The 12,639-nt window shown below is 44.3% G+C and overlaps 1 protein-coding gene across 1 annotated transcript; it reads left to right on the forward strand.

Moving 5' to 3' along the window:
- The first annotated feature begins 1,792 nt into the window (after positions 1-1,792).
- On the forward strand, positions 1,793-4,139 carry LOC123050603 (endoglucanase 13). The gene is made up of 3 exons (XM_044473372.1): positions 1,793-2,158; positions 2,242-2,454; positions 2,533-4,139. The coding sequence occupies exons 1-3, from the start codon at positions 1,946-1,948 to the stop codon at positions 3,958-3,960; spliced, it is 1,854 nt and encodes a 617-aa protein (XP_044329307.1). The 5' UTR covers positions 1,793-1,945; the 3' UTR covers positions 3,961-4,139.
- Positions 4,140-12,639: the final 8,500 nt, after the last annotated feature.

Consider the following 12,639-nt stretch of genomic DNA (forward strand, 5'->3'; position numbering starts at 1 on the left):
AGGAAGTGGTTTTCTAAGTATGTGATAAGAAATATTTACGTGTAGCAAAAAAAGTTATGCGTATATGTATTACAAAATGTCCTTTTTGCGAGGATTACAAATGTTCTTGAATGTGAAGAGAAATGTTCATGTATATCAAAATAAATACTTTTGTCCATTAAGAAATGCGCATGTGTGTTTTAAAAGTTGATTTTGTATGTAAAATAAATGTTGTAAATCATAAAAGAGATGTTGATGTTTTGAGAATAACAAACAAGTTTCTTGGCAAGTGTTTGTGTATGTCATAATAATTTATTCATGTATTTACCAAAAATCTTAAAAATATGGAGATAAAAAATGTTAAATTACAATACAAACTAGAAAATGAGAAAAATAAAATTTGAAAAAATATAAACAAAAAATAGAAAAATAACTCACTTATTGGGTCGGTCCATGCGGGGTGTAAAAACGTAAGCGAATTGCTCGAAAGAAGCAAGATATAGCGTCTCCGAGGCTTTGCTTAGTAAAAGAGGTCAGTGCCAAAAAAAAGAGGTGAGTGTCATTAAGTATGCGCGAGATTGAACCCATATATGCTGGTCTTCTATAGCCCATGAGGTTTTTTTCTTGGTCGCCTCTTTTGCTCACCCGCAGTCGTTCCAATTTGTTTAGGAATAGGTCTATATTTATCTTCTTATCCAACCGTTTGAAATGAAGCTGTTAGTTAAAACTTGTCTTGAAGGAGGTTTTCCCGCAATTTTGAAGATAAGTTTTTATATGTTTTCGTGTTTATGATTTCTTCATAGAAGAAAATAGACGAACACGTAGGCACGAATGACAAAACTCGAGACAACACCTAGGTCGGTGATGTTCATATAACCTAACATTTTAGTGTTTTAGGGTCTTGTTTCCTGTTGCTTGTTTCAATGGGATTTGATCTGTTGTGCCATCTTTACTCTACCTATATGCATCTCCTCAAAATCTTTGAGGTTATTCTTGTTTGTACAACTATCATCTTTCCAAGTTTTTTTCAAAGATATTAAGGAAAACGATGCGAGAATGTCAACTTTGATACAAGATTATTTTTTCACAAGTCGTCGCCTTTGTTAAAACAATGCGACATAATTTAAAGTCTTACGTTTTCAAAAAAACATAAACAAAAGGTACACCATTAATGAATTTCATTGTATTTTGAGGGAAGAGGGTGTTGGAGGTGGGGGCGGAGGCGTCCTAAATCTTATAATCAACTCTTAATTTACTAATTTGAATGATTTGAAGATTGATCATCACGCCTACCACCTTAATTCTACTAATTGAGACTAATAAGATAATTGATCCACTATACCAACCATCATGATGAGAGTTAGCATAACACACAAGTTAATTTGTGGCTTAAATGCTTCCTATTGTAAGGACACACGTACTAGTTGACCAACCATAGGCCGGCCAAAAAAAGCCAAAAGAAAGCATTATGTGAGTCAAACTATTTTAGTCCACAAAACTCGCGACGTGATCACACATCTTCAGCGACTCTGTGTACGGGCAGAACTATACATGGTCAGATGGCAGCATCTGAAGATTTAATTAGTAATTAATGTTCCCCGGAAAAAAGATCAAAAAAATGTTGTATGATTATTTTCGATTATCGGAACAAGAAGAAATAAGTAATGGTCGACGGTGTCGAAATGTCTAATGTCGAAAGACGATCGGCGAGCCCACGATCGAGCCATTGTGCGTGCGACCATTTCTGGCTGCAAGACGTGCATGGCGCAAACAGCCTAGTTCGTCTCCCCTCTACCCCCTACGTGCCGGGCACCACGCAACGCCCCATGTCGGTCACGGCCGGCCGCCCCGCGATCCGCACGCCCCGTATAAATCCCCGCCCGCCGCGCCGGACACTCCCAGCACCACGACCACGACGGCGACATTGCCCGCTTAATTACCTGCAGAGAAGAAGAAAGAGGCAACTATGGCGCGGCTGGCGATCGCATCGGCGGCGGTGGCGCTGCTCGTGCTCCTCGCGGCGGCGTCCGCGGAGGCCTCGCCGGCGTGGTCGGACTACGCCGGCGCGTTCGACAAGTCCCTCCAGTTCTTCGAGGCGCAGCGGTCCGGCAAGCTCCCCGCCGACCGCACCGTGCACTGGCGCGGCGACTCCGCCCTCACCGACGGCTTCTCCCAGGGGGTACGCGCGCCTCGATCCGACGTATGAACTCCGATCGGAGCTCGATCCGCATTTGCTTATGGAGAAGGAATGGATGTGTGCAGGTGGATCTGGTCGGCGGGTACTACGACGCCGGCGACCACGTCAAGTTCGGGTTCCCGATGGCGTACGCGGTGACCATGCTGTCGTGGGGCGTGCTCGAGTTCGAGAAGGAGATGGTCGCCGCCAACTCCCTCAACCGCGCCCTCGACGCCATCCGCTGGGGCACCAACTACTTCATCAAGGCCCACACCGAGCCCAACACCCTCTGGGTCCAGGTACCCAACACTCCCGTCCTACTTTAGCCCAGCCCGGCCCGGCCCGGCCTAACTCGGCGTCTTGGAACAACTTTGAAGGTGGGCGACGGTGACAGCGACCACCTGTGCTGGGAGCGCGCGGAGGACATGTCGACGCCGAGGACGGCGTCCAAGATCGACGCCAGCCGCCCGGGCTCCGAGGTGGCCGCCGAGACGGCCGCGGCGCTCGCCGCGGCTGCCAAGGTGTTCCGGCACTACGACTCCATGTACGCCGACCTGCTGCTCATGCACGCCAAGCAGATCTTCACCTTCGCAGACACCTTCCGCGGCCGCTACGACGACTCCCTACAGTGCGCCAAGAAGTTCTACCCCTCCGCGTCCGGGTACCAAGACGAGCTGCTCTGGGGCGCCGCCTGGCTCTACGAGGCCACCGGCGACGAGGACTACCTCGACTACGTCGCCCGGAACGCCGAGGCCTTCGGCGGGACCGGCTGGGCCGTGCGCGAGTTCTCCTGGGACAACAAGTACGCCGGCGTCCAGGTGCTGCTCTCCAAGGTGCTCCTCGCTGGCGGCGGCGATGGTGACTACGCCGACACGCTCAAGCAGTTCCGGGCCAAGGCCGAGTTCTTCATGTGCGCCTGCATCCAGAAGAACGGCGGCAACAACGTCAGGACCACCCCCGGCGGCCTCCTCTACGTCGCCGACTGGAACAACATGCAGTACGTCAGCTCCTCCGTCTTCCTCCTCACCGTCTACGCCGACTACCTCGCCGAGTCCGGCGACAAGTTGAAGTGCCCCGACGCCGAGGTCGCGCCGGCCGAGATCGTCGCCTTCGCCAGGTCGCAGGTCGACTACGTCCTGGGCAAGAACCCGCTCTCCATGAGCTACATGGTCGGCCACGGCGACAAGTTCCCCACGCACGTGCACCACCGCGGCGCCTCCATCCCCTCCGTCTACGCCGTGAACGACACCGTCGGGTGCATGGAGGGGTTCGACGCCTACTACAACAGCAAGGGCGCCGACCCCAACGTCCTCGTCGGCGCGCTCGTCGGCGGGCCAGACGGCCACGACGGCTTCGTCGACGACCGCTGCAACTACCAGCGCGCCGAGCCCACCCTCGCTGCCGCGGCACCGATGTGCGGCGTCTTCGCCCGCCTCGCCGCCTCGCCCGCGGCCGCCGGTAATAGCCCGGGCTACCAGCCTCCGCCGGGCTCCCTGCACATCGGAGGCGCGCCACTGGAGTTCGTGCACGCGGTGACCAACTCGTGGGAGCACAACGGCGTGGATCACTACCGGCACACCGTGACGGCGAAGAACACGTGCGGCCACCCCATCACGTACCTGAAGCTGCGCATCGAGGGGCTGACCGGCCCCATCTACGGCGTCTCGGCCACGCACGACAAGGAGATGTACGGGTTCCCCTCGTGGGTCACCAGACTTGACGCCGGCGAGAAGCTCACCATCGTGTACATCCAGGAGGGCGGCCCTGCGGCCAAGATCGCCGTCGCCGAGTACAAGACGGGCTGAGAACCACACCAAACACTATTGACACCCTTTTTTTTTCTGCGTCTATATTACTATGATTTTTGCCCTGCTTTTTTAGTTTCTCTCTTTGTATGTGGTATCCGAGGTCCCAATTCAGAACAACATCGTTGAATTGTTTGCTTTTGTTGTTTGGTTTATTAAGAGAATATTACATTCTGAAATGTAGAGCAAAGTTTAACATTTTGAGCCGGATCTTGATGCTTCGAGAAGGAGATCCAATGAAATTGAGGCGATGTGATTGGTCGGGACCTCCTAATCCACTTTATTTTTTGAAAAAAGTAATCCACGCCTGGTCAGAGGATACACCCTGCTCGATATGGGCCCGCCCATTACGGGGCGTGTGGGCCATTTTTAACGTATCTTTCGGTTTTTCATTATCAGTTTTATTTTAATATTTAATTTTATATAAAAATAAAAAAAATAGATTTAAAGATAAATGAAAATTTCATGAATTCAAAAAAAGTTTCAAATTTCAAAAAATCATACAAATTCAAAAAGTTCATGAATTTCAGAAGAATATTTCCAAGTTCAAAATTTTGAAAAATGTTCATGCAATGATCATGGGTTTCAAAAAAAGTTTGCAAAGGTGAAAAAATATTGTCGAAATATGTTCCAAATTATATAAAAATAGAAATTTAAAAACAAATTCACATTTTTAAAAAATATTAGCGAATTTAAGAAAATCACAATTTTTTGAATGTTCCAGATTTAAAAAAATGTTCGTGAATTTAAAAACTGTGTGTGAATTTTATTTTATTTGCAAATTCGAAAATTTGTTGCCAAATTCAAACAATGTTTGCATAATGTTTGCTTTTGTGGTTTGGTTCAAGACAAAGATTACATTCTGGAATACAACTCACTCGATCATTTTGTGGTTTGATTTTAAAAAATATTAGATTTTTTGCTTCAAGAAGGAGACGCAATGAAATCGAGGCAATATGGTTTGTCGGAGAAAGTTTGCAAGTGAGGAGGTCAACAGCGACCCCTCCGCGTGGGTTTGATTGAGTAGGCCTTGAAGAATGGGTGCTAGAAGGAAAAACTTCAATAGAAGGACTATTCTTTTCTTTTGAATACTTTGAAGATTACTCACCACGCGGTAGGATTTTTTTCCCGGAGAAAGGAATTCATTGATCAAATGGGGTGTTACTGTCCACTGCCACAACACTAGCAATCTCTATAGGAGGAATCCGCAACCAACACGCAGTTTGCTGTTGTTCTCTGCCTAGACTGGCAAGAATATGGCTAGCAACGGTAGCATCGCGTGAAACTTTAACAAGATCAATGGTCCCTCCTTGAGGCAACATGACTCTGTTCATACGCGCACTTGCAGACTATCTTGTTTAGAAGAGAGATGAACAACTTGTATAACTGATATTACCTCCGTTCGGAAATAAGTGATGTTGTTTTAGTTCAAAGGGAGTACCTGATATATTCCAGTTTAAAGTGTGTGTGTGTGTGTGTGTGGGGGGGGGGGGGGGGTAGATGCACAAGTTACTAGATCGGGGTCGCGCCTTGGCGCGAGGGTGCCGGTCCTAACGTTTTGGTCACGCAGGTAATGGTTTATCACATGCATTCATACAGAATAACAATACAATGAAGAAGAAACATTCAATTGTGATACAAGCGAGACATAATTGTGCTCAATATCAGCATGAAACTATAAGGCAGATTTAAGCAGGACATAAATGGTCGATGGGGCGAAAACTAATAAGATACACATGTCAAATTAGTTTGAGTTGACAGGCACCATAAGCAAAACCAGTATCCGTATATATTTGAGTGTTCACTTTGTGCAAGGTGTGGTTGAACATGCAGATCAAAATCCTCAACTTTCTGAATTAGCAGTCAGAGAGTGCATATACATGTAGACTGAAGTCTTTACCTGATATGGATCTAACTCAAGTCCCGGCATTAGAAGAAAATTACTATGCCTATGAAGTATTTAATTCTACCATTTGTTTCGGATCATCAGCTCCCAAGTGCATCAGCTTGATATTTCCTTATTCATAAATTACTTCATATAAAATGCACATATATAAGAATTTGATCTTCGAATTGTCTCTCTAAGGTATCACTGCTTGTTAATGAAGATAGCCAGCAAGATAATGGGGAAATAAACAGATCATTTCAAAAGGAGAAGCAACCTACCAAGGGCTAAGAATACAACACTCTGAATGAGCAAATTCATGTTAAAACTTAAATCCCACTACATTACAATCTACCTAGAGCCAAGAATACAAATTAGTCTAGCTAACATCTTGTTAAATCTTAATTAAAGTTTCCTCTGATTGAGTGTAGTCCTTGTGAAAAAAAAACTGCATAAGAAATTATTCACTGGAAACATATTAATTGTATTACTGTAAATTATGTACAGATGGACATCTACACACAAATAGGACACGAGTCAATCCTAACTACACCACCAGTGGTGCATATTAATAAACTGTAATCCTTTTAGCTTTCTTGATATCCTTTATGTACATATATGTACATTGTTGGTCCAAAGGTTATATCGCCGATGATCAGGCACACCTGAAGAGAAGCCACTTAATATTTAGAGGGATAATATGAACCAAAATCAAACAAATCATTGTATTGTTCCCTGATCATGATGCTTCATAATGCATTGGGAACCCCAACCTAACATGTGCCTGCTCTTGAAAACAAGAATGCACAAAAGATATTCGGAATTAAGCACCTTCCTTCTATAACATGGCATATAGTGCTAAGAACGTTGATTTGCATTTGGTTAAGTATGAAATACAACACAATTTTCGCATCAGTTCAAGAATGTATATACTTCTAAAATACATGAATAAGAGCAATTTCTTTCTATAACAAGGATCCTTTGGTTTGAAGTAGAGAAGCATATGAATTTTATGCTAGTTCCTGTGAGGATAGGCGAAGGGCTTGCAGGCGCAAGGATCCAAATACCTCGGAGTATTGTGGAGACAGCTGGGTCGCCAAGATCGATGCCCTGCCATCCCTGGCCACATACTACCATCCCCGCCAGGATCTGGGCAACCACAGGCCGCAGTGACCTCACACTAACCTGACCAAAATACACATTTACATTGCATCTGACAATCACCGAAAACCGCAATACTGATATAGTTTTTTCGGTTTTTGTGATTTTTGTGAGTGCACTCTTTGTAATTTTTCCATGGAGTTTTCTTCAAGCAGAAGTGGGCTTCTTATACGGTTTTTAGCCCTTCCTATGAATCCCTAAATTAAATGTTTGAAAACCATTCAATGGAAACAGCCAGAAGGTACAAACACTGACCATACCAAAGAAAAAGTGGGATCAGGTGCACCTCAGCAAAACCGGAAGGTACAAACACTGACCATGCCAAACAACCAGGTATAACTTGGGAGTATCCAGGAGAACTATTTCTTAGAAGATCAAAAGATATTCATGATTTAGTAATATAAGTAAGGTCACCCAATAAACATATTAAATCTGAATTTTGATGTCAATACAAATGTGGCCATCGTACACTAAACACAAAAGATTGTCAGCTAAACTGACCAAGTTCTAATCTGAAGCAGGTTGTCCTTCTGATAAAAAAGGCACATGAGGCACCTGCTTAGTTCTCACGTGCATTTCATCAATATTGCAAGGTGCCATGCTAAGAAATTACACATGTCAGATGCATCCCTACAACATACTATCATCTAGCCAGCATGGGGATGGCAGGAAGCGAGGAATCAAAATGTCCAATCAGTAGATATCATGGACAATCTATCTACTTTAAATGATACTGAGGAGTGACTAAATAGATAAAACAATTATCTTATACGTGAAAAGAAAGATTACACCCACACAGATGAAGGAAATATGCCCTAGAGGCAATAATAAAGTTATTATTTATTTCCTTATATCATGATAAATGTTTATTATTCATGCTAGAATTGTATTAACCGGAAACATAATACATGTGTGAATACATAGACAAACAGAGTGTCACTAGTATGCCTCTACTTGACTAGCTCGTTAATCAAAGATGGTTATGTTTCCTAGCCATAGACATGAGTTGTCATTTGATTAACGGGATCACCTCATTAGGAGAATGACGTGATTGACTTGACCCATTCCGTTAGCTTAGCACCCGATCGTTTAGTATGTTGCTATTGCTTTCTTCATGACTTATACATGTTCCTATGACTATGAGATTATGCAACTCCCGTTTACCGGAGGAACACTTTGTGTGCTACCAAACGTCACAACGTAAATGGGTGATTATAAAGGTGCTCTACAGGTGTCTCCAAAGGTACTTGTTGGGTTGGCGTATTTCGAGATTAGGATTTGTCACTCCGATTGTCGGAGAGGTATCTCTGGGCCCACTCGGTAATGCACATCACTATAAGCCTTGCAAGCATTGTGACTAATGAGTTAGTTGCGGGATGATGTGTTACGGAACGAGTAAAGAGACTTGCCGGTAACGAGATTGAACTAGGTATCGAGATACCGACGATCAAATCTCGGGCAAGTAACATACCGGTGACAAAGGGAACAACGTATGTTGTTATGCGGTCTGACCGATAAAGATCTTCGTAGAATATGTGGGAGCCAATATGGGCATCCAGGTCCCGCTATTGGTTATTGACCGGAGACGTGTCTCGGTCATATCTACATAGTTCTCGAACCCATAGGGTCCGCACGCTTAACGTTACGATGACAGTTTTATTGAGTTTTGATGTACCGAAAGAGTTCGGAGTCCCGGATGAGATCGGGGATATGACGAGGAGTCTCGAAATGGCCGAGACGTAAAAATCGATATATTGGACGACTATATTTGGACTTCGGAAAGGTTCCGAGTGATTCGGGTATTTTTCGGAGTACCAGAGAGTTACGGGAATTCGTATTGGGCCTTAATGGGCCATACGGAAAAGGAGAGAAAGGCCTCAAAAGGTGGCTGCGCCCCTCCCCTTGGTCTGGTCCGAATTGGACTAGGGAAGGGGGGCGCCTCCTTCCTTCCTTCTCTTTTTCCCTTCCCCTTTTCCTATTCCATGTGGGAGGAGGAATCCTATTAGGACTAGGGAGTCCACTCCAACCTTCTGGCGCGCCCCAGGGGCTGGCCGGCCTCCCCTCCTCCATCCTTTATATACGGGGGTAGGGGGGCACCCCATAGACACAACAATTGATCCTTGAGATCTCTTAGCCGTGTGCGGTGCCCCCCTCCACCAAATTACACCTCGATAATACCGTTGCAGAGCTTAGGCGAAGCCCTGCGTCGGTGGAACATCATCATCGTCACCACGCCGTCGTGCTGACGAAACTCTCCCTCAACACTCGGCTAGATCAGAGTTCGAGGGATGTCATCGAGCTGAACGTGTGTAGAACTCGGAGGTGCCGTGCGTTCGGTACTTGATCGGTCGGATCGTGAAGACGTACGACTACATCAACCGCGTTGTGATAACGCTTCCGCTGTCGGTCTACGAGGGTACGTGGACAACACTCTCCCCTCTCGTTGCTATGCATCACCATGATCTTGCGTGTGCGTAGGATTTTTTTTGAAATTACTACGTTCCCCAACAGTGGCATCCGAGCCTGGTTTTATGCGTTGATGCTATGCACGAGTAGAACACAAGTGAGTTGTGGACGATATAAGTCATACTGCTTACCAGCATGTCATACTTTGGTTCAGCGGTATTGTGAGATGAAGCGGCCCGGACCGGCATTACGCGTACGCTTACGCGAGACTGGTTTCACCGTTCGGAGCACTCGTTGCTTAAAGGTGACTGGCGGGTGTCTGTCTCTCTCACTTTAGTTGAACCGAGTGTGGCTACGCCCGGTCCTTGCGAAGGTTAAAACAGCACCAACTTGACAAACTATCGTTGTGGTTTTGATGCGTAGGTAAGAACGGTTCTTGCTAAGCCCGTAGCAGCCACGTAAAACTTGCAACAACAAAGTAGAGGACGTCTAACTTGTTTTTGCAGGGCATGTTGTGATGTGATATGGTCAAGACATGATGTGATATAATTTGTTGTATGAGATGATCATGTTTTGTAACCGAGTTATCGGCAACTGGCAGGAGCCATATGGTTGTCGCTTTATTGTATGAGATGCAATCACCATGTAATAGTTTTACTTTATCACTAAGCGGTAGCGATAGTCGTAAAAGCAATAAGTTGGCGAGACGACAACGATACTACGATGGAGATCAAGGTGTCGAGCCGGTGACGATGGTGATCATGACGGTGCTTCGGAGATGGAGATCACGAGCACGGTGCTTCGGAGATGGAGATCACAAGCACAAGATGATGATGGCCATATCATATCACTTATATTGATTGCATGTGATGTTAATCCTTTATGCATCTTATCTTGCTTTGATTGACGGTAGCATTATAAGATGATCTCTCACTAAAATTTCAAGATAAAAGTGTTCTCCCTGAGTATGCACCGTTGCAAAAGTTCTTCGTGCTGAGACACCACGTGTTAATCGGGTGTGATAGGCTCTACGTTCAAATACAACGGGTGCAAAACAGTTGCACACGCGGAATACTCAGGTTAAACTTGACGAGCCTAGCATATACAGATATGGCCTCGGAACACAGAGACCGAAAGGTCGAGCGTGAATCATATAGTAGATATGATCAACATAGTGATGTTCACCATTGAAACTACTCCATCTCACGTGTTAATCGGACATGGTTTAGTTGCTTTGGATCACGTAATCACTTAGATGATGAGAGGGATATCTATCTAAGTGGGAGTTCTTAAGTAATATGATTAATTGAACTTAAATTTATCATGAACTTAGTCCTGATAGTATTTTGCAAATTATGTTGTAGATCAATAGCTCGCGTTGTTGCTTCCCTGTTTTATTTTTATATGTTCCTAGAGAAAATTATGTTGAAAGATGTTAGTAGCAAAGATGCGGATTGGATCCGTGATCTGAGGATTATCCTCATTGCTGCACAGAAAAATTATGTCCTTGATGCACCGCTAGGTGACAGACCTATTGCAGGAGCAGATGCAGACGTTATGAACGTTTGGCTAGCTCAATATGATGACTACTTGATAGTTTAGTGCACCATGCTTAACGGCTTAGAATCGGGACTTCAAAGACGTTTTGAACGTCATGGACCATATGAGATGTTCCAGGAGTTGAAGTTAATATTTCAAGCAAATACCCGAGTTGAGAGATATGAAGTCTCCAACAAGTTCTATAGCTAAAAGATGGAGGAGAATCGCTCAACTAGTGAGCATGTGCTCAGATTGTCTGGGTACTACAATCGCTTGAATCAAGTGGGAGTTAATCTTCCAGATAAAATAGTGATTGACAGAATTCTCTAGTCACCATCACCAAGTTAGTAGAACGTCGTGATGAACTATAGTATGCAAGGGATGACGAAAGTAATTCCCGAGCTCTTCGTGATGCTGAAATCGACGAAGGTAGAAATCAAGAAAAACATCAAGTGTTGATGGTTGACGAGACCACTAGTTTCAAGAAAAGGGCAAAGGGAAGAAGGGGAACTTCAAGAAGAACGGCAAGCAAGTTGCTGCTCAAGTGAAGAAGCCTAAGTCTGGTCCTAAGCCTGAGACTAAGTGCTTCTACTGCAAAGGGACTGGTCACTAGAAGCGGAACTACCCCAACTATTTGGTGGATAAGAAGGATGGCAAAGTGAACAAAGGTATATTTGATATACAGATTATTGATGTGTACTTTACTAGTGTTTATAGCAACCCCTCGGTAATTGATACTGGTTCAGTTGCTAAGAGTAGTAACTCGAAACGGGAGTTGCAGAATAAACAGAGACTAGTAAAAGTGAACAAAGGTATATTTGATATACAGATTATTGATGTGTACTTTACTAGTGTTTATAGCAACCCCTCGGTAATTGATACTGGTTCAGTTGCTAAAGAGTAGTAACTCGAAAACGGGAGTTGCAGAATAAACAGAGACTAGTAAAAGGCGAGGTAACGATGTGTGTTGGAAGTAGTTCCAAGATTGATATGATCATCATCGCACACTCCCTGTACTTTCGGGATTAGTGTTGAAACTAAATAAGTGTTATTTGGTGTTTGCGTTGAGCATGAATATGATTTGATCATGTTTATTGCAATACGGTTATTCATTTAAATTAGAGAACAATTGTTGTTCTGTTTACATGAATAAAACCTTCTATGGTCATACACACCAACGAAAATGGTTTGTTGGATCTCGATCGTAGTGATACACATATTCATAATATTGAAGCCAAAAGATGCAAAGTTAATAATGATAGTGCAACTTATTTGTGGCACTGCCGTTTAGGTCATATTGGTGTAAAGCGCATGAAGAAACTCCATACTGATGGGATTTTGGAATCACTTGATTGAATCACTTGATGCTTGCGAACCGTGCCTCATGGGCAAGATGACTAAAACGCCGTTCTCCGGAACTATGGAGAGAGCAACAGATTTGTTGGAAATCATACATACAGATGTATGTGGTCCGATGAATATTGAGGCTCGTAGCAGGTATCATTATTTTCTGACCTTCACAGATGATTTGAGCAGATATGGGTATATCTACTTAATGAAACAAGAGTCTGAAACATTTGAAAAGTTCATATAATTTCAGAGTGAAGCAGAAAATCATCGTAACAAGAAAATAAAGTTTCTACGATCTGATCGTGGAGAAGAGTATTTAAGTTACGAGTTTGGCCTTC

The sequence above is a fragment of the Triticum aestivum genome, chromosome 2D (assembly GCF_018294505.1).
Source record: "Triticum aestivum cultivar Chinese Spring chromosome 2D, IWGSC CS RefSeq v2.1, whole genome shotgun sequence".
NCBI classification, from domain to species: Eukaryota; Viridiplantae; Streptophyta; class Magnoliopsida; order Poales; family Poaceae; genus Triticum; species Triticum aestivum.

Coding starts and splice junctions, on each gene's coding strand:
- LOC123050603 (XM_044473372.1), top strand. CDS start 1,946: ATGGCGCGGCTGGCGATCGCATCGGCGGCGGTGGCGCTGCTCGTGCTC. Junction 2,159..2,241: donor CCGACGGCTTCTCCCAGGGG/GTACGCGCGCCT, acceptor GGATGTGTGCAG/GTGGATCTGGTCGGCGGGTA. Junction 2,455..2,532: donor CCAACACCCTCTGGGTCCAG/GTACCCAACACT, acceptor ACAACTTTGAAG/GTGGGCGACGGTGACAGCGA.